General features: G+C 38.2%; 1 protein-coding gene across 1 annotated transcript in view; it reads left to right on the plus strand.

The window, feature by feature from the left end:
- TFEC (transcription factor EC) overlaps positions 1–21965 on the plus strand; it is a 92805-nt gene that overhangs the window by 57143 nt on the left and 13697 nt on the right. The window contains exons 5-7 of the mRNA XM_049813561.1: positions 16048–16162; positions 17028–17084; positions 21429–21504. Coding sequence (XP_049669518.1) covers positions 16048–16162; positions 17028–17084; positions 21429–21504 — 248 coding nt within the window. The remainder of the gene's footprint in view (positions 1–16047; positions 16163–17027; positions 17085–21428; positions 21505–21965) is intronic.

The following is a 21965-nucleotide window of genomic DNA, read 5'->3' on the forward strand; positions in this document are numbered from 1 at the left end:
TGATGAGTGGATTGTCTGGCTTTTATTGTGTTTGGACCCAAATTCATAATTTCATAAAACTCTCTGGGCTTGGGTGGTAACTTAAGAATTGCTCAAAGTAGGGAATTCTCTGGCTGTGTTTCTATTGGTCTTAAGAGTACCCTAATGGTAGAAACCTACTTTTTATAATCATTTTTTAGAAGTTCAGTTAAAATATAAGACTAGATCCTCCCTATATATGCAAGAGGTCTTGATTCTTCTGAATGTATTTGTAAACCCAGTTATATGTTTGTCCAGAAAACATAGCTGAAATCAAATCATAACTATTCTTATGAACTATCATTTGATGACAACTGATTATTCACCATAAAGAAGGTAAGATTTAATTAAAAAAAACTTGAAGATGACACCAATTTAAAGTAATTTTTACTTTTCATAATAACTTAGTTTTATGAAACTGTTTACTAACAGACAGCAACGTATTCATCTACATTGTAAGAAATTAATTTCTTCTCTAAGTATCATACTAGGAGCAACAGGTTTCTTCCTGACTTTCTAGGAATCATTACAAAAATGAAACAAATAATGTATTAGTGAGTTTTAGAAGCAAATTAACGTTACATATGTCAGCTACTGTGACAGACATTTGAAAAGTAAACGTTTTTCATTTTTATTAAACTTTCATTCTATTCAAAATCCTCACAGGCTATTCAACATTCTGTAGTGAATTTAAAGTTTATTAACTTCCAAATGCGTATAACATAGGAAATGTAGATGTGCAGGTCTGCTAATGTAAAGCATGTATGACACCATCATTAAAAGTTTAGGGCAAGTTCTAAAAAGCTGTGGTCTACGTTTCTTTTAATATCTGAAAAAAGGAAGTTTAAGAAACATGCTGTATTAAGGCAGATGTGGAGAGCATTAGTCACAGTGAAGAGAGCCGGAAAAGAGCAGAGTTAAAAAATAGGATCTCTGTGCTTTTCAGGGTGTGATTTGACAGTGTGTGACCTAGTAAACCTCTACTTGTTACTAAATGTTGTTTTGTTTTGCTGATATATGTATACAGCCCTAGGACTCACCAGAAAACCTAGTAATTTATCAAGTACAACAGTGATCTCTATGAAAACATTTGGCATTTTACCAGTACTTTCATTCAGAAATAACTGCTGTAGCCCAAATAATCACAGTACAGCTACTGGGATAATGTCCTCTACTTGACATGCAGTCCACTAAAACTTACGTCAAGCGCATTAGGAGATTGACTGGCTTGGAATGAGAATAAAATGAGAGGGTATTAATGTTCTGCAAAGGCACAGGCTTCTCTTGCACCGTGCTGGGTGGCACCGGCCAGAAAATAATTTAATTTTGTGAACATTTCCAAGGATTCTAAGTTGTCTTTTGTTCTGGCGTGCAAGAAAACAAGAGCTTTCAGAATTATTCTTGAAGAAGCCTGGGGAGAGAGGCTCTGTAATGATTAGAGAGGTGGTGGTGAAAGCTAAGGAGCAGTGTAGAGTAGTGCTTGGGGCAGAGCACTACCATAAAACTGGTCTTCAAAAAATCACCAGCAGCGGCCCAGCTGGTGATATGTTGAATCAACTGGGCTGACTGTTGCTGAAGTAGTAAATATTGAACGACTAAACAAAATGGAACAGTTCCTTTTGGATTGCTTTGGAGAAAATTGAAAGCTTCTCCACGGAAAACTTTTTCATTGAGTTTTTACCATGTCCAGTACTAAATAGACCCAAGAAAAAAATGTTTCTATGTTGATTTATTCATAATATTTAAGAAATGTTCTCTTTAATTATCCCCTTGAATGAGCTTGCCAACTGGAATGTTTGCTAAAAGCAATGGCTTCTAACCAATAGAAAGCACAGATTTTATTATTATATATGGATAAATGCACCATAAGTGTGATCTAAAGAATTATTCTCACTCAGGGAATGGAATAGCCTTGGTAGCCCTAGACAAAGCTGCAGCAAATATCTGTTAAAACAAGTTATTTTTTTAAAAAAAATCTCCAAAATAGTTTCCAAAATGGTTCTCTCCTTTAAAGGAAAGAAATATTTAAAGATTTGAAACAGCATTAATTCCTCCAACAGCTCCAGCTCTAACTGTGTGCTGAAATCATTACGGTGTCACTGGTGCTTTGAAGTCCACATCACCTCAGAGATTTAGAGCTGTCACAAGCAATGAATCTGTTGTTGGGAACTTTGTCTATCTGTGAAGCTAAGCAAATTTCTTTGGTCCTCCTTTGAATCTGACTTGATGTACGTGGGTTTTATATGCCGGGAAAAGAAGAATTAAATCACTAGCAGAGAGGGGAAGCCAAAGCACCAGGTTTTGCTAGCCGTTGGATGGCAGGGCTGCGCCGGGGGCCAGCCGGGGTGGGGAAGGTGACAGAGCGGGGAGCGCGGTGCTGGGCGAAGGCGTTGCCTTGGAATAGGTCACCTCTTGAGGGATCCTGGGAGGCTTCGTTGCTTCACTTGCCTGACTTCATTTCATACATTCATAGCGCACGATTTCATTAAGATTGGGAGCTATGGTCTGCTTAAAGTCCACTTTGGAGTCAAGTCAGTTGGGATCGCTCCGCTTCTATTCACTCTTGCAGGAAAACAGCTTACGGAGAAAATCCTCAGTTGCCCTGTGGCTCACTTGTATTTGTTGAGCTCCTCTGGCATTTGGAAAAACCTTGTGTTGTACAGGCATGGAGTAGAGAGAGGTTAGATCAGGACAGGACAGGATAGATGTTTTCCTTCTCTAATTTTTATGATTCTGTTAACTACAGCTGGTATAAAGTTCTGATTACATCTGTTAACTCTGCATTTGATTTTATGGCAACACTATTTATTGATAAAAGCACAGTGCACTCTGTCTGCAAAATCTCACTGCTAGTACAAGGTCTTTGAGGTCACAGTTTCTCATCATGGCATGAATAATTTGTATTTGTATTAATTATTTGTCAAATACTGATGGTTACCATCTGGATGGATTACAAAAACTGCTGCCTGTCCCATTCCCAGAAATCATACAGAAAAAAGATATTCAACTAAGTATCCTCCAAAGTCTTTTATTCAATAATTGCTGTGATTATTCAGTCATGAAGTAAAACCAGGTTTCCATTAGAGGTGCATATAGCATTGCTGATCTAGGCAGCCCCCTGCTGCATAATCATGAGTATTTTTATTTAGTGAATACCGATGTCATTTGGCAACCTTTGTAAGTGTATAAAATCTGCTAAAGTTCAAAACTATTTTAGAGAAAGGGCCAGAGTAAACATTAACAACCTCATTTGCTTAGGTTGGGTAACTTGAAAAGGCTGCATAACATCAATGAAAATGCTTTGTCAATCACATTCTACACTAGATTAGTCTTAAAGTCCAAGGAAGAATCAAAGTTCACCTAAGTATATAAACTCCTGTATAGCACTCCCTGGTATCGTTTCCAAGTTTAACGAAAAAGAAAAATGAAGGAGAAGGAACAGTCGGTAGCTATTGAGGAAATAATAGACTCCTCAAAAATAAAACTGGTGAGCAAATATTTTCTTTGTCTTTCTTCAGTAGTATAGAGGTGCTAGATAGGAAATTGTGTCTTTCAGTTGCAGAGAACTAACAGTGAAATGCACAAACTGAGAACTCCTCAGGCCTGTTTTCTGCAGCAGGAGGAGTGTTTTGCTATCACTGCCTCTGCTGTTTTGAATGTCATACGGATGCCAGATGAAGGTTTGTTTTCAGTATTTCACACAATATAGTAGTTTGAGGCTGGAGTGGGCAGTGTCCAGCTCTCTTGCCTGCTTTAAGTACTCCAAATAGATTGGGTGTGAGTGTTTACAATTTACCTCGTGCCGTAGAAAAGGTCTTCATGGAATAGAGCATACAATACTTTGGGTCAGGAGAAGAACTGTGGTCAGCTTTCACATAGCTGCAGGACTCAAAAGCTGTGCAAAATGCCCAAATAGCTCAGCACCGTCTCTAACAGTGTAACAGCACAATGTCTAATAACCCTTCTCTGTTTTGGGGGTAGACCCCTCTGGCTGAAGGGAGCCAGAAGACTCAAGCTTCATGCAACTGGAGTAAATTTTTTCATAACTATGAAATGAAGGAAAAGTTCCTTTTTTTCCTCTTTGGTTTTCTCTTTCAGAAAGGTAAATAGATATAAATGGAACTATTACTCTAAAACACACAGTTGTTTGTATGTAAGTACCTCTTACAAACATGGTCTTCATCTCAGAGCTTAACACACGTTGAACAGACGTAAAACTAAAGGAGATGTAAAACAAGTTTCTAGTTCTCCTAATATGCACTCCTCACTAATTCTAAGCTCCTGTGCAGCAGGATCTGCAAAAAAATTCCTGCTGTTTGGGGCCACCAGGCAGACTCTGTGTTATCCCAAAGCCCTGATGCACAGCCTCTACTGCATGTCTCTTGCTGTCTGCATACAGCAATGCAAGACCTGAGCTCCTCAGTAATGACAGATAATAGAGAAGACTACATCAGGCTCCTTGGGGTCTGTAGCATATAGGTTATGATCGCTTCTGGAGCTAAATTTTAGGAATTTCTGTCAATGGCATTTACACAGGTTGAATAAAAGACTTGTGATGTCATGCGCAGCAACAGTGGCCACTTACTTTGCTCTCCAGGCATAGTCAATCTTCTTACTGCACGATAAAACTAACTTGTGGGAAACACAAGGATTTCCTGAAGGCTGTTTTAAGAAATAAAACCCTAAAAGATACAACTGCTTTTCTTAGCACCTCCTTCTCCATCAACCAAGGCCTTCTATGACCTTTACCACATATGTACGGTGGTTTATGAAGTAGTTAACTATGCATTTATATTTACACTAGAAATAAACACTTGTGAATGTATCAGAAATCAACTGCTACAGAAAGGAATTCCAACCAAAATGAAACTCTGCAAAGTACATATTAATCCATCTGAACACGCTAGATCGCAGAAATCAGTAAATACCTTACTGTAATGTATTCAGATACTTAGGTGATACGTGAAATGTAAGAGGACATAATACAAAGCATATAATACATATATAAAATATATCACATAAATACTGGTAATAGACATGTTAGCACCTATATTTAAAATCAAATGCCCAATATTCTAATCCTTCAAAAAAATCTGGTTTTCACTTGTCCCTCAGTCTCAATGTTTCACTTTTCTTGTGGTTTTGTGCTGACATTTGTTCATTGTTTTTAGAGGAAGAATTTGAATGATTTGGTATATGCATTTGCATACTGTAGCCAGAGAAATAGAAGTTGGATTGAACAACGATTTAGTGCATTAGCTGGTGTTGCTAGTGAAATAATCTTAGTAAAACAGCTAACGGAGCTGTCATTTAATTGTCATCTTTGGGTTTCAGACCCTGGATGTTAGTGGGGCAGTACTTCTGTGACGTTTGATTTCCAGCCACAGGTTGGATGATGACAGTATCACAACATCACTTCTCTTTTGGTCAGTGTCTGTTATGTTAGTGTTCTAACAAGAAAAGCCAAGAACAGCTAAAAACATATAATTAAGAGATGACAGTTGAAAGAACAGAACCCTCTTGCAAAAGGCTGATGCTCCAGAAAATTCCTTTGCTTGGTCATATTTGATCAGACATTTATCTAGACAATGGACTTCTATGTATACCATCAGGGCAGGAATGTACTGTAGCTGGGAATATGAACAGAGTTCATTTTTCTCTGTTGAATAATGAACCAGCTTGATGATCATTATTTGAAGATAAAAAATGAACCAGTTTTCATGCATAATATATAATATGTAATATAATATATCTGAACATTAAGTCCTGGTTGAGGAGTGTGTAATTATGAACCATGTTAAAGATAAATATAGAAGGAGATACAATTTGTTCAAAGGAAAACAAGTCTGAAAAGGGAAGCATTTGCTTTTCTGCTGTTCTCTTTAGATAATAAAAAGAGGAACTGGAACATTTGGGTATTAGTTCTTACTAAAGACCATCTATTTTCAAGTATAAGTATTTTGTATTGCAATTACAGAAGGACCTAAAACTCTAAAACCGGTATACTACAACTTTTTTGACAGTTGACAGTGTAAGCACATCCCTAGAAAGAAAAAAGATATCACAGCTTATGTTGTTCAACTTTCTTCAAACCACACAGCAGTTGCAAAAGAAAGGCAGAGGTTGAACCCCAGTCTTCTGAGTACAACTTGGATTGACCCACAAGATTATGCATCCTGTCTGCAATACCTTTGAATTAGGTGAAAAGGCACAATTTACTAAAACCCACGTTGAAGATACAAGAATTACTCCAGTTTTTCCCTTGTCAAAACCTGGAAACAGCCGGTATACCAGATATTGCTATTTAGAAAATGGATTTCCAATGACTGGGTTATTATACACTTATTGATCAACTCACTATTTGGCCAAATTCAGTGCATATTTTGAAGTTAATCTGCAAACTTCAAAGATTGAAAAAAGTTTTGTTTACCTGTCATGAATAAATAGGAAAGGAATGACAAGGAATTAAGTTTGTGTTTTTTATGTTTTGCACCCTGGTAACAAAAATAGTGAACAAACTTTTACCTGATGTGTAAAATGAACTGTGGACACAGTGCCAAATTTAGATTTCTACATTTGGAATGCATACATGGGATAATAGTACAAAAACTTTGTAAAATCCCTGCTTTGATTTTTTTAATTAAAATGAATAAGCAAGAACCACACTGAAATAGATGGGTGCTAACATGTTTTGTGGCTAAGAAGAAGAAGTAGCCTCATTTTACAAAACTGTTCTTTGAAGTGATGCTATCAATTAGGTTCATGAGAACATGATTTAAGTGGGGTATATTTAGGGGTGGGAAAGGATAAAATATTGTACTAATATTTCACATGTGAACACTTCATTCTAGATGCAGTCTGAGCAAGTACTGATTTTTACCAAGCACCAAAAGAGATTTTTTTCTTGCAGATATAGTACCCAACCTTCCAGTTTAGGCAGCTACATAGTTTCTTCTCGTGACCAGTAAAGCAGCACGCCTTAGGCTACCCTGTTTGCGGAGTCTGTAGGTGCAGGACAGGCAATCTGACCACGTGCAATAGGGCCAATGATCCTCAGAACCAGCCGTACGCACAGCTGCTCTGCCGTACGTCTGATACTGCGGGAAATAAAGGCATGTAGACACACTTGGTGAGTTGCGTGTCTGCGGTTATTAACCCTGCAAAAGAGGGTAGCAAAGGAAGTTTCTGCTAGCAGGACTATTCCTGCAGCTTGCTTCCCACTTGCCCTCTTTTTCATGGGCTCTTCCGACCTGGGCAGAATGAAGAGCTCTGGTAGAGGCAGTCCGGTCCTGACCTCTGTATTTTCTGGGGGCATCTTCACCCTTCTGATCGTACATTTGGGCTTGTGAATGTGACTGTGAGGAACTAGACCCTGAGAGAAATGGTAGCTGGAAATAAGCCTCCACTAACAGGTCAGTCCCTCCTGCTGCCTGTTCCCAGGTCCCTCAAGGGAAAGCAGGCTAGCTGATGGATTTTTTTGACCTCTTGGAACAGTCCAGATGCCTTTGGTGAAAAGCTTTTGCTATCCTAGGATTTAGCAATTTTAGGCAACGAGAACATGTAAGATGTCTGCTCCTTAAAATTGTATATATCCTCCATCACTTCCGTGATTCGTGACATCCTTTTGGATGTATGGAGAGCTGTCTGCTACTGGAATTAGTCTTTCTGGCTAGTCCTGCATATCCAGGGTTTATTGATTGTATCCTTCTTTTATGAATGCATATTAATAAAATGCAATAGAGATTATATAGAAAGCAACAGAACAGGATTCTTTTCAGGTTAAGGGGCAAGCTAAAGAGATGATAAAGACTTTGTTAAAAGAGAAGATATTAATGAAGTGCTCCAAGAATCAATCCTCAGCTTCAGTTTATTTAATATTTTCATTAGTGACCTTGGTACAAAAAATACGTTTATGCTGATGAAATTTACTGAGGTAGCAAAAGTAGAAAGTATTGCCAATACAAAGGAGGATGAGGATATCATAGAGGAAGAATTATATGACTGTGATGACAGAATAGTATAAATGGAAGGAATGTAATAGTACTGAGTGCAAGGTCATTCATTTAAATACTAATAACAGGAATGTCTGCAGTAAGCTGAGAGCTCATTAACTGGAGATGACAGAGAAAGATCTGGTTACATTAGTTGCTCAGAGGACGACTGTAAGCCATCAAAGTGATGGGACTGCAAAAAGGAGATAAATATGATCTTAGGATCCATCACGAGAGAGATTTCCGAGAGATTACAAGGAAATATCCACTGCAGAATTCACTGGGTACAAAACTTTTAGAATGCTGTAGACAAATAAAGGTGTCCACCCTTCCGAAAAACTAATTCAAAGCAGGAAAGGTAGAGAGAGGCCTGTTAGGACACATCATAGCATGGGAAGTCTGGCTAAGGAAGCATGGCCTATTCAACTTAGCAAACCAAAGGCTTAAGGGAGCTATGGTCACTCACAATAATCACATGGGGATGTTAAACAATGAAAACTATAGAAGTTAAAAGTGACACAAAACTAAAACAAAATTTGTCTAGGAATGGAAATAAAAAGAAAGATTTTTAACAATATTTTGCAATCATTCCACCTTTGGAACATACTCCAAATAAAAATATTGGAGATGTGAAACTTAATTGATTTAATTGATTTTAGACAGAACATTATTACTTTCTGAAACGGATTACGTGATGGTATGTTAAATGAACCCAATATCCAGGAAATGCTTTCCAGTCCAGACTGGGCATTACCACATTCAGCAGTATTTTCAAATTAAGAAAAATCTAGCTGAATTCAGGAGAGGGTTGGGCTGTTATTTTCTAGCTGTGCAACATTGCCTGTGATAGAGCCATGATCCTTAGAGGCTTGAGTGTTACTGTAAGACAAACACATCATGCAAAGATTAGCCAAAACAGAAAAATACTTCAATTGTATGTGATCATGTAAGTGAACATTATCGTGACATAGAGCTGTTTAGGGACTACAGGTGACAGACACAGACAACCTGTATCTGTATATTTTTTTATCATATTAAGAATCCTTCTCTTTCATTCCTGGAAGATAAGGAAATACTCTTTGGTTTAAGTCTTCCTTGAAATTACATGATATTTACCAATAGCTGCCATGCTATGGGATTTGGAATACCACATGATTTCCCTTAATGAGGCAATGTTTTTCCTGGCTTAGTGATGTTCTCCTTTAAAAAACCGCCATAACTTGGTATTAGAGACTGCAGATTGTGATCACAGCTGTCCATTGCCAGACATCCATGCAAGTAATGAACCCTTAATGTTTGCCACACAATCCTGCCTGCATAGCAGTTCAGACCCAAGTATTGAATATAACAAGCTCCTCTGGATGAGGCCTTTACAGTACTTGTCTTGGACACTGCCAGCAAGCACAAGGTCACGGGCCCTTGCGAGGTGCTGCCGAGCTCAAGGCAGACACTTCTAGCTCAGGTACTTCAGCTGAAGTTTGCTTTCATAATTAGTCTAAGCTTCAAAGTTGAGCATCTTTCAGGACTGAGCCCCGTGAATGGAAATTCTCATGTTCCAGTCTTTGCACACAGGCATTGAAGATCCCATGACACTCTACACAAAAAGAAGGACGTTAACCCCAGTGTCCTTGCCAAATGCTAACTTCATTAATTACAGTCTGCTTTCTTTAATTCTCCTTGCAGTTTTAATTAGATATAGTATTATTCTCTTCCTGTACCACATTGTCACTGGTTATTCCCACTTAACCATTTGCTGCGTTAAAGGTTGTTAATCTTTTGTCCAAAGCTGGCTGTATGTTAGAAGCAGGAAAAATGGCTAATTATATACTGCTATTTTTAATATGCGTGTGCTCACGTGTGCATTACGAAGGGAAAGGTTGGACACTATGTGACTTACCAGGACTTCTCAGAGCAACACAGGTGTGAAGCAATATAGCTCATGACACCTGCAGGATAAATAGATTACTTTCTGGGACTTATGAATTTTCATACACAAATGTCTGTGTTTCCACATCTCTAAACTGAAAGAAAGAACATGCGTTTGATGCAGTGTAATCAGCTGGAGTTTTAAAGTGCTTTGGGATTCATCAGGTTTGACAGTGCTATGTAATTGTAAGATTATCATTGTACACATATCATATAATTATGCCATTGCAATGATTTCTACTTTTAGTAAGATTGCACTGGATTTTTGTAAGATTATGTCGGTCTGTATATTTATCTTGTAATGTAGAACTGGAAGGTACTTGAAGCCTCAGTACTGTAAAAACTTTCCCTGCTTACATGACATTGTAAGAAACAGATTGCATTATGGTGTATGGAGTTTTAGTGCATATCCAAACAACTAGATGTATTTTGACACACAATTTCTCTAACATATTGTGCTATTTATTTTAATTTTGTAATTTAAAAATCTGTTATTTCCCAGATGTCTACATTTCTAAAAGAGCTTCCTGCTCTGACAGACAAAAAAAGTATCTTTCCTCATGTTGTATCAGAATTGGCCAATTTCTATTTTAAGATTGTTCTCAGTGTTCAGTAATATTAGCAAGGAAATTCCTTGGGACTTTCCATGCTTGACATCAATGGAGGGCAAATTGAGGTAGAGAGTTTCAACAAAATACTTTGGTATATTTTTTACTTTGTATTTCTAAAACTCCCTCATAATCAGAAATGTGAATATTTGTCAAGAAAGATCCAGTATGGTTTGCTTTGTTGTTCTTATGTGATTTTTAAAACAAGAGTTTGTTTGGAAATTTTCATATTAGGAGCACAGTGAGGTTCTGTGAGGAGGCACATGTGGAAAGCTTGCAACAGTCACCCCAGGCTTTCTTTGGAGTCAAGAAGAAACAGAGGTGATTCAGTTCACTCTAAGTGTCCAAGACAGATCAGATTAATCACCCCCTATTTCTTCTCCTGATCCTGAATCCTGACACCGAGAGTTATTCCTCTCACACTAATTCATAGCAGATTTTTCCATGTGTCACCATTTCTGTAGGAGCGAAGCGACTGTCAAAGGCAGTCTAATTTACTGGTGCTTTATACCCACTTTGCCCTACTGTAAGTGTGAAAATGCTGTTCTGGCTAACCGAGAATGAAGGCAGCGTGTCAAAGGGAGATCACCAATGGCTCTATCCACAAAGCAGCCACTTACCCATCGTAGTGGCCATTACAATATACTTGAGATTTCTACTAAATGCACAGGAAGAAAGAGGCAGTAGATACTGTGATTGGCACACCTGCTTTTGTACTAAGCAGAATCATCCAGACAAATGCTGAAGGGAGACAGCAATCCTAAATCTGGAGGGGTTGTAGGTATGAAGAAAAGAACCTTTTTTTGTGTGTCCTTTTTATGGCCAGATGAGTAAACTGTTTCTTCTGTTATCCAATCCTTCAGAGCACTGGCTGAGATGATGACAGACTTAAGGAGGGTCAAACCTACCATTGTCTATTCCCCAAGAGTACCCTACCTATGGGTTATTAAAAATGGTCATATTTGTCACACCTGTGAATGTTTCAATTGGAAAGACAGATTCTGCAGCTCAGAAATTAGTGCTTTCAAAATAGGTGAATGAGTGAGAATTTGTAGGCTCTCTGTGACAGTGCTGTTGAATAGGGTTATTCTCTGATGTCCAAGTTTGGGAGAATAATTTAGGACAGTTAACATTAGATCAAAGTTTCTCTTTAATGGTGTGGCAGAAAGTGTCACATTTGCTAACTTCCAGTCAACTGGGACCTCCCCAGCTAGCCGGGACTGCTGATAAATGATTGAAAAGTGGCTTGGTGAGCACTTCCACCAGGTCCCTCAGTACCCTTGGGTGGATCCCATCTGGCTCCGTAGACCTGTGTGTGTCTACGTGGTGTAGCAGATCACTAAACAATCCCCTTGGATTATGGGGGCTTCATTCAGCTCCCCATTCCTGTCTTCCAGCTCACGGGGGTGGATACCCCAAGAACAACTGGTCTTTCTATTAAAGAATGAGGCAAAGAAGGCATTACATACCTCAGCCTTCTCCTCATCCTTTGTCACTATGTTTCCTCCTGCATCCAATAAAGGATGGAGATTCTCCTTAGCCCTCCTTTTGATGCGAATGTGTTTATAGAAACTTTTTTTACAGTCTTTTACAGCAGCAGCCAGATTAAGTTGTGGTTGGGCTTTGGCCCTTCTAATTTTCTCCCTGCATAACTACATGACATCCTTGTAGTCCTCCTGAGTTGCCTGCCTTTTCTTCCAAAGGTCATAAAGTCTCCTTTCTTTCCTGAGTTCCAGCCAAAGCTCTCTGTTCAGCTGGTCTTCTTCCCTGCCGGCTCGTCTTTTGGCACATGGGGATGGCCAGCTCCTGTGTCTTTAAGATTTCCTTCTTGAAGAATGTCCAGCCTTCCTCAACCCCTTTGCCTTTTGGGACTGCCTCTCAACAGACTCTGTCATCCAGGCTCCTAAACAGGCCAAGTCTGCCCTCTGGGAGTCCAAGGGAGGAGTTCTGCTGACCCCTCTCCTTACTTCTCCGAGAATCGAAAACTATCATTTTGTGATCACCACGCCCAAGACAGCCTCCAACCATCACATCACCCACAAGTCCTTCTCTGTTCACAAACAACAGGTCCAGCTGGGCACCTTCCCTAGTTGGCTCCCTCACCAGCTGTGTTAGGAAGTTTTCTTCCACACACTCCAGGAACCTCCTGCACTGCTTCCTCTCTGCTGTATTGTATTTCCAGCAGACATCTGCTAAGTTGAAGTCCCCATGAGAACAAGGGCTAGCGATTGTGAGACTTCTGCCAGCTGCTTATAGAATATTTCATCTGCCTCTTCATGCTGGTTGGGTGGTCTATAGCAGACTCCCATCATACCTGCCTTGTTGGCCTTCCCCCTGATTCTTACCCATAAACACTCAACTGGATCATCACCATCATTAACCTCTGGACAGACAAAACATTCCGTAACATACAGGGCTACCCCACCACCTCTCCATCCTTGCCTATCCCTTCTGGATTAACACATGTGTGAATCATTTGAATTAGTGAGTTTATAATATTGTAGCCATCAGTCGATGAATGACTTGGGTTTGGATTTCATTTGCGTCATCTCCACATGGAGTTATGACTCTGTTTTCCTAATGACTGAGAAAAATTGCCAAATGATGAGGGGAAAAATTCTGGAGACCGTCTGTGTGAAACAAAGATGATATGGGACAATAGGGGAAATATTGCATGCCTTTCACTGCTCGATGGAAGCAGTAGTGCAGCCAGACATAGACCATGGACAGATGCTCGCTTGCAGCCCCGGCTGTGTGGGATGACACTGCCCCAGCGGTTCTGCTGATGGAAGGAGGCGTATGAACTCTTATCACTCCAGACAATGGCAGCCTTTTTAGATAGAAGTGCTTCCATCAACTGTGTTATCAAATTCAGCTGAAATGTCTACCTGTGGTTTTAAGTTGAGTTCACTCACCCCCTTTTGAACCCTCACACAATTCTGAACTTTCAGGTGTGTTGGTATTATTTTTTCATTACCAGCTAAGTTAGCCATTCATGACCTTTTCTCTTGGGTTTGGGCCTTATCATTTGAATTCACATTTTTGTGAATAGACTATAAAAATTTAACTATATTTGGAGGATAAAGTTGAACCACTGTTTGCAAATTAGAAGTAATCCTTGATGTATCTCATGTGTTTGTGTCAAACTGTGGTTTACAGTTGTGATTTTTTCATTAATGGTATTGATAACCTTATAAATTGAAAAGATTACCACCAGTTTCATGCAAGTTATTGACCTCACGTACACAGCTATCTGGAATATATAAAATATGATAGATAGGCATTTCTCATTTGTTAGATTATTTATTAGATTATATTATATTCAGTGGTTACTATTTCCTAGAATTTCACAAAAACCGTAGCCTAAACCATATAACAGCCTTATCCAAAGTCCATTGGAGTAAGTGTAGGAGTCACATTGACTCTCAATTTTTTATATCATTCTGTTTTCATATCATTTCAATAAGCCAAATTTATTTACATGAATGTAGGAAGTAATTAAATATGTGTCTAGAGCTAATATGACTTCACTCTTGTAATATAGTTATACTAGCCCTGGAACAAAGAAAATGCGAAGGTAAAGCTGCAGTGAATTCTGCAATACTTGTCAGTTTACCACTCTGGAATGAAACAAAGGTGCTTAACGGGCAAATGCGCTTAGCATTCAAATCCTGCATATTAAACATAGCTTGTTCTTGAGTAATACTCAACTGAATTCCAAACATTCTTTTAAAAAGTATTTTCATTGAGAGATCAAATATGTAAGCAGATTTTAAAAACTGACTTGCTGTTGTGATTTCTAATGGTGTTTAAGAATTGTCAGTTCTCCTAAGTAATAAACCGCTACTTCAAAAATGAGCGTGTTATTTATGTGTATTCAGAAAGAATCCCGATTCCTTCATCTCATCGTAGGTTATACGACTGGGAGAATTTAACACGTCTTAGGTTCTCAGATAATTTAGTAAAGTTATTAGTTAATGTAGTAAAATCATTATTTAAAAATAAAACATTTAAAATTTCAGATTTAATATAAATATACAGCAAGCACTGCCATGGAAGAATTTCACACTAAGCATCTCATTGGAAAAGTTTCTCCATTCAAAACAGCTTGTGGCGAAGCTCACAGTCTCTACAAGAAAAGAAATGATCAGAGCCTAAAAAAAGCTAGTTCCCAGCAGATCTATGGTTGGTGTCTCAGTGACCAGCCTGAAAAACTCCAGGGTGTTTCAGGATCCATGGGTGCAGGGCAGAACTGTAAAAACATGTTTTCTTCTCTATGAAAAACAATTTTCTTAAATAACTCCTTATTTCCTTTCATGCTTTTCTGTCTCAAGTCAGTAGTTCTACCCACAATTTTCGTCACTTTTTTTCACCCACTTTTTCCTCCGCCCTTTTTTTTTTTCTCCTCTCTTCTTGGCCAGATGGACCCAAACTCAATTTCTGAGTCCTTGTGTGTTGGCGGCAAGAAAAAAAAATATCAGCACAAACTTTGTATGCATGATAAAATGAAAAAAATATGCTGCTCTCACTGCCTTAGAAGGCAATAGCAATACAAATCTTTTTTTGTGAGTCTGGACTTGGACTCTTTTTATACAGCTGTTTTCATATGAATGTACAGAAATGTATAAGATAATCATCAACGCTGGAAGGTTGGTTATATGGTCATAGAAACTAAGCAAAACCTGAAATGTTCTTTACTAAGCTTTTACACATTTTACAGTTATTTCAGATATGTAAAATTACTCAAGTAAAAGTAATATTTGGGTAATTATCTGGAATCCATAGAAATATAATTTAGCCTTACTTCTCTTTAAGTGCATTCTATGGGTTTATTTAAATAATGTTATATTACATTTTAGAAGGTAACAAGGGCAATGGTATACATTATCGTGTATGTTATACATGTTAAAACCATTAGGTTATCTGGTTTATCCTGACAACAGCAGAGTTTCTTTCCTTAAAGCATATTCTTTGATGTTCTGTCCACTCTAATTTTAACTATTGCATCTATATGGGTCACTGAATCTTTATACTGCTAAACCAGCTGCAGTATGAAGTGCCAATTCAGAATTTAGTGATGTGGTTAAAAAATCACTGGGGAGTAGGTCAAAACCAGCAAGGTTATTTTTACTTTCAACCTAATTCATGTTTGAAATGCAGTTGTGGTATTCCTGTTATTGGAAAATATGGTATAGAAGTAATCGAAAAACAGACACTGGGAGCCGTATCCTGCCATCACTCTGCATCTGAAATCCACACAAAGGGCACTTAGAAAGCTGCCTGTGGAACAGTGGCAGACTGTGATGCTTCATTTTCAATTTTACTTAATACTACATAAAGGTAAGCTTTACCTTAAGACACATATACACAACTACTTCTAAAGAACACCAGACATATTAAAAAAAGTTTGCTCTTTGTATTTATGGTTTTTTAAAATCTTTTAAGTCTTTAACTTATTTTAATATATTTTTTCTTATTCTTCTTTCCTCCCCCTACCCCTCAAGCTATCTAGCAGCATTTTGGATATATATAACAGTGACCAGGGAATGGCACCAGCTAATATGGGTCTCACAAATGCTTCCTGCCCAGCTAATCTAGCAGTAAAAAGGGAACTCACAGGTAAAAGAACTCTGAGATTTTAGTATTTTATAATTGCAGAAGTGATGGTGTTTCTCTTAAAAGTTGAATAAATCTTAGCCATGAATAGATGTCTATAATTAAATTCCTGAGCATTTTGCAGTTTGTAGTTTCATTTAAGGAAAGGAACAAAGACCAAGGAGAAAGATTTTCTTTCTGTTCTCCTCTTTAGCAATTCAGACACCATATTTGCCCCCTGTTTTTTATGAATATCTTGCTTCTAATAAACCTAATTATTTTAGGAAACATAGTGGATTCTTCCACATGTTGGCTCCTGATCAAGGGTATAAATAAATTATCATCCATTAAATTTGTTCCAGGGTAGAACAAATGGTTCTTTTAAAACCTTACAATAAGGCTATTCAAGGTAAATCTATATTAGTGGATTAACAACTTTAAAAGTTACATTCAATTAATCCAAAGAATGCTAACAACCATGTACAGTTTATTAGTGTCATTCAGAGGAAACAGTGAGTTTGTTCAATATCTTACAAATCTGATTAACTCTTGCATTATGGGATATACAAATCCACGCACATTAGTGTATTGTAAGTTTTATCCTGATGTAAAATACAGCAAATCGGAGAAAAATACCCCTCCATGGCATTTCTATGTTCTTAAATAAAAAATGTGCAATAAAAAAATCTTAAGGAACCTGCCAGACTAGCTCAAAATTTAGTACTGGTAGAATATAGATTTGCTTATGGTCTTGTTTAATAATAAAAAGAATAATGAAGTAAAAAGACTAGAAGGCTGTTCTTTGTGACAAGAGGCCATTTTGAAAAGGTGAAAGAAGTACTGGAATTGCAACTTAAGGACTGTTTTAATAAATGTTACTTTCTGTCAGAAGCAGATACACGAGCAATGGCAAAGGAGAGACAAAAAAAGGATAACCACAATCTCAGTAAGTATATGTTCATCTTCCATCTCATTAAATGGAATGTATGGGGAATGCAAAAATAATACACATTAGCAACCACATCTCTGTTCTTCTTCTAGATTACCATCTTACCAGGGTAATCAAATTGAACTCAGTCTGCAAAATCAGCCAGCCACAGAGCTTTCTTCCCTGAACTTAATGTCTTTTCACTTTTGTCTTTCAAAATATTTTGCATATTGTAATGAATTTCTTTTTATACCGTTTCCTGCCACTATGCTTTCATTCTACAGTTGTACATGTATCCTGCACACTTTACTTGATGTTGTCTCTAAGAATTACACTGTAAAACAGACAAGAAAGCAGGCAGATGATGAAAAAACTAACAGTGAAAATACAGTCTTCATACCTTACTTCCTGAAGCACCCAAGCGAGAGGCTATATCTATGGGTGATGGGAAGGAAAAAAAAAAATTAGAGGGTATCAGACAACTTCTAAACACTAGTAAAGCGCTTAAAGTTGTGGAAATTGTATGTCACAAAAGGAGATCAGGGCAGGACTGGGTGAGACTCACAGTGCTCTGACTCTGCGCTGATACACAACCCCCCAGCCTTTGAAGGCTGGTTTACACTTCTGTCTCCTTTATGGACAGCAAGGCAGCCATGTATGGATGTCAAGCATTTCAGTTCTAGAGGAACAGTCAATTTAGGCTTAGAACATAGTAAAATTCATAGTTCAGTGTCTAAATATTAAATTTATAAAAATAAACAACAATTTGGTTTATCCAGAACAGAAAGAAAAAAACAGTTTTTATTGCTGAAAGAATGCCTATAAAATTAGGCAATTTTTCCCTTTAAAGAGTAATTTGAAACAAAACCCCTAAAGGATTCTTTTTGGAAAGTGTTGAATATAGCAATTGGATTTTCCAGTTCTCCTTTCCACATTTCCCAGCAGAAATAGTCTGGCAGTTGGACTCAGTGATCCTTATGAGTCCCTTCCAACTTGAGATATTGTATGATTCTATGAATTTAAACCCAAATTGGTAATTAGTTAAAAGCTGCTATTTATATCTTTGTTGCCTTATTTATATCTTGGTTCTCTGGCTATTCTGGTAATCTTAGAGGGATTTATGGCTTTACCTGCATGAAATTATACCTGTAAGTATACATTCACCTGTACAATGTGCTAGCAACCACCATGGACAACTTTCTACTACTTAGACTTTCCAGAAGGCATCCTTTTTTCTGTCTGTACGTTTTTGTGGATTACAGACAGACCATGTGTATTTTTAGGCCTGTTGCTAGCACATCTTCTCTGAAGTGCCAATGTAGCTGCTGCCTGTCTTGTTTGGGCAGGAATGGGGAATTTTTGCTGGACTAGGAAAGGTGGTGGGTAGGAGTTGTCTGGAACTGCAAGGGGAAAGACAGGCACACGCATACATTGGGGATGCCAGGTCTTACCATTGGCTCCATTGGTTATTTTGGCTCTGAGTTTATCCTTCCTGAACACAGAAGACATGTCTGAGAACTGTCCCTCACCACTGGCAACTGAGGTGAAGGCTGAATGCCAGGACGATAGCGCGCAGACATGCCACATCTCTTCTGGTTTGGCTCCAAGTGTATACTTCGGAGTCTCTCTGGCAATAGATCTACTATCTGATGGCTTGGACATATTAATGCATTACACATAAAGGCTTTATAAGTGTGATTTACTCTTCTATGAGTACCTTTTTTTTTAGAGGTAGTCTGAAAAATCAGGTTTTGAAACTTGCAGAGAATTACACAAACATTCATGTTTCAGGTTCGCATTTTACAGAAATGTTCTTGTGCCTTCTCATACCAAGGAGGAACTAGAAAAAAGTTCTTTCTGAAAGGTTAGATCCTCAATGAAACCATGAAAAGGGATTTAGATTTAAGAAATAGAACCCCTTCTTCATGTAACAGCAAGAGTTTAAACCATTACTAAATGTATTGGGCATTTTTGTTTTTCGTTTTCCAGACAAAGAATTAAAGGTGTAATACTTGTTAGTTATACGGTCACCCTGTTCACATAGTTTAAAAAATAATTTTCTGGTTTGCCTTTGGTATAATTTGATACTTGAAATATTATTGATAACTCAGGATACCACTGGACTGTAACAGACGTAAATCAGGAAAGCTCTATTGAAACATGTTTCTGAGCTCCAAAATTTCCCCCCTAATTCATATTGGAAGCTTTTTTCAGGAAAAACTACAAAAACAGAAAGAAAAAGAATTCTGTAAGTGTCCACTTGTAAAGAAAATATTTTCTTTGCCTTGTTTTATTGCCAGCATTTAGTTGACTACTTTTTGATGAGTATCTTGCAGAGCTTTTCTATAGTGTAAATATTAATCAAACAACAGCTATTATGCCATATGACTGTATAGTTAATGCACATTCTTTAACTCCGTTTGCCCTGCCATTATTTTGCCAACATAACTGAAATACATCTTTTAAATTGTTTGGTTGCTATGTGCTTTTGTACACTGTGTTCTCCTACGAGATCCAGCAGGGTCATGCCAATGGAATGCAAGGGGTCACTTAACAGTACACTCAGGACAATTATAACCCTGTCTCTTGAATATGTGAATCATGACTACAAAACCTGAGATGCTTTAATCTGTTGAGTCAAATACCTGTTTCTAGAGAGAATAGACAAGTTAATGCATCTCACGGAGGCAGAGCACTTCATCAGGGTAAATAATAACACCTAGGGAGCTTCCTGAGCTGGAATCAGCTAGAGGGGAAATAACCGACGGCTGCACAAACCTAAGAGCCTCACACAGACAGGAAGTAAAAAAACACCTTTACGTGTTGGAAGAAGTAAAGAACTAAAAGTGATCTATGTGGAGGGGCTGAAGTGGAAGCAATATGCTCGTATGACTGTGAGAAGGTTGAAGTCAGCTTAGGAAGACCCACCAGGCTGTCCTTGGCTTTACACTTCTAATTTAGCTCTACTGGGCTTGTCGTACTTGTATTCAAAATCAGGACATCAAACTTTTAGTGCACATCTCCATACATGGATGAGGGGACCATGTATCCATTCTGCCCGTGTTCTAGGCTGGCCGGGTCTGTTCTGACAGAGTACAGCGGCATTAGTATATTGAGCCCAAGGTAAGGTCTTCCAAGAAGCAAGGGATAAGACAAACAGCAAAATGCCGTCCTGGTGACGGACGAAAGCTGAATCCTGTCCATTCACTGAGGTTTGGATTGAGTTAAAGTACAACGTGGAAGGAGTGGACAAAAGTGTGAGGTCACGCCAGTAGACCATCACTGCTGGTCTCTGACACTGACCAGTACCACAATGGGGCTACGTTCTCGCTGAATATACTTTCTATGTCACAATTATATACAAGAAGCCCCCCAAAGCAATGAGATGTCCTATCCACTAGAAAAGGTGAAGTTTCTACATGTAAAAGTAGCTGGAGAAAAACTGGTGAGGAAGCAGAGGAGAATTCTCTGTAAATTGGTGAAATGGGAGGCAGAAAGATGACAGAGCCTTTTGTACAGAGAAGGATCACACACTCCAGTTTGGATAGTGGTACAATGCCGATAAACTGGACTGAGAGCACAGAGAGGGGGAACTAATTCTAAGAGGCTTATCTTCTCCTTTTTAATTTCTAACTAAACTACAAGTAAACCAAGATACCATATCTATTTTTTCTTAGGAGAAGCATAAACACAAAAATATGTTTTTATTGTTTAAATTATGTTTTTCTTCATCTCCTGTGTGTTTTAAAAGTTATTGTAAACACATCTGTGCTGTCCATCACCAAAGGAAACAGCTGTGCTGGGGATGAAGTGTTTCTGGGACACAATCTTTCTGTGTTTCAGTGAGGCGATTCGGTTGCCCTTATGTCCTCTCTGTGGTTTGCAATGCTGATAGCTGTAGATAAGGGATAGTGAAGCTGTTAACTGTGATCTGTAGCAGGAGTTCTGCCAAAATATGAAATGCTGGATGAGTTGTCTTGTGTCCCTGTTGAAGTCATCAGCAAAACTACACTAAGCTGAAAACTCTGTTGTGTGGGAGCAGGGTGGAGAAATAGTATAGAAACATCAGAAAAAAAGAAGTGTTAGCTCAGTTTAGGCAAAATGTGACAATTTCATTCTCTAGGATTCTAGCTGTAAATGGGGGAGGAACCTACAGGTAGGGTAAGATACAGAGATGGTACTGATCATGGAGTTTGTCCTGAGAGTAAGTCAGAGTGAGGTAAGAGATCATGTTGGGACTTCTATTTGAGGAAGAAATGTTCTGTACATTGTCTGACTCATTTTTAACTAATTAAAATGTTTTATGTTGAATTTCTTCAAGAATATTTCACCATAAAAATAGTAACTGTTTCTTTTTAACAGTTGAGAGAAGAAGAAGGTATAATATTAATTACCGAATCAAGGAGCTTGGCACACTCATCCCCAAGTCTAATGATCCGTGAGTTCAACAGTCTTTCCTATAATAATGTTTATCGTTTAAATACAGGAAAAAAAAAGACAGTTGCATATACTAGCTATAGGATTGAGTAATGGGATACAAAATCTTCCATGCCGGGTCACTGGCTCAGATTAGGCTGTTAAAGTAGCAAACCTTTGACAGAGCAAACCTTTTGGTGGCTGTTGGGAAAACTTACGTGAAAGGATAATAAAATGAAAGCAATTCCAGGATGTTTAAGAGAGACTGCCACATCAGGGGAAAAAACCAAAACCCAAACAAAACTAAAAAAAAAGATAAGGCAAACAACAGACAGTCCAGCTCTCTGTCCCTGGGAGCAATTGTGTGGTGTCTCTGGAGAAGGAGTGATGTTTTCAGCCCTTGCCGTGGGCCCTCTAGTGGGATAAAACAAAATGCATGTTGTCACTGTCTGCCCTTTGCCTAAGAAAAAAAACAAAAATCAG

The sequence above is a fragment of the Accipiter gentilis genome, chromosome 11, assembly GCF_929443795.1.
Source record: "Accipiter gentilis chromosome 11, bAccGen1.1, whole genome shotgun sequence".
NCBI lineage: Eukaryota > Metazoa > Chordata > Aves > Accipitriformes > Accipitridae > Astur > Astur gentilis.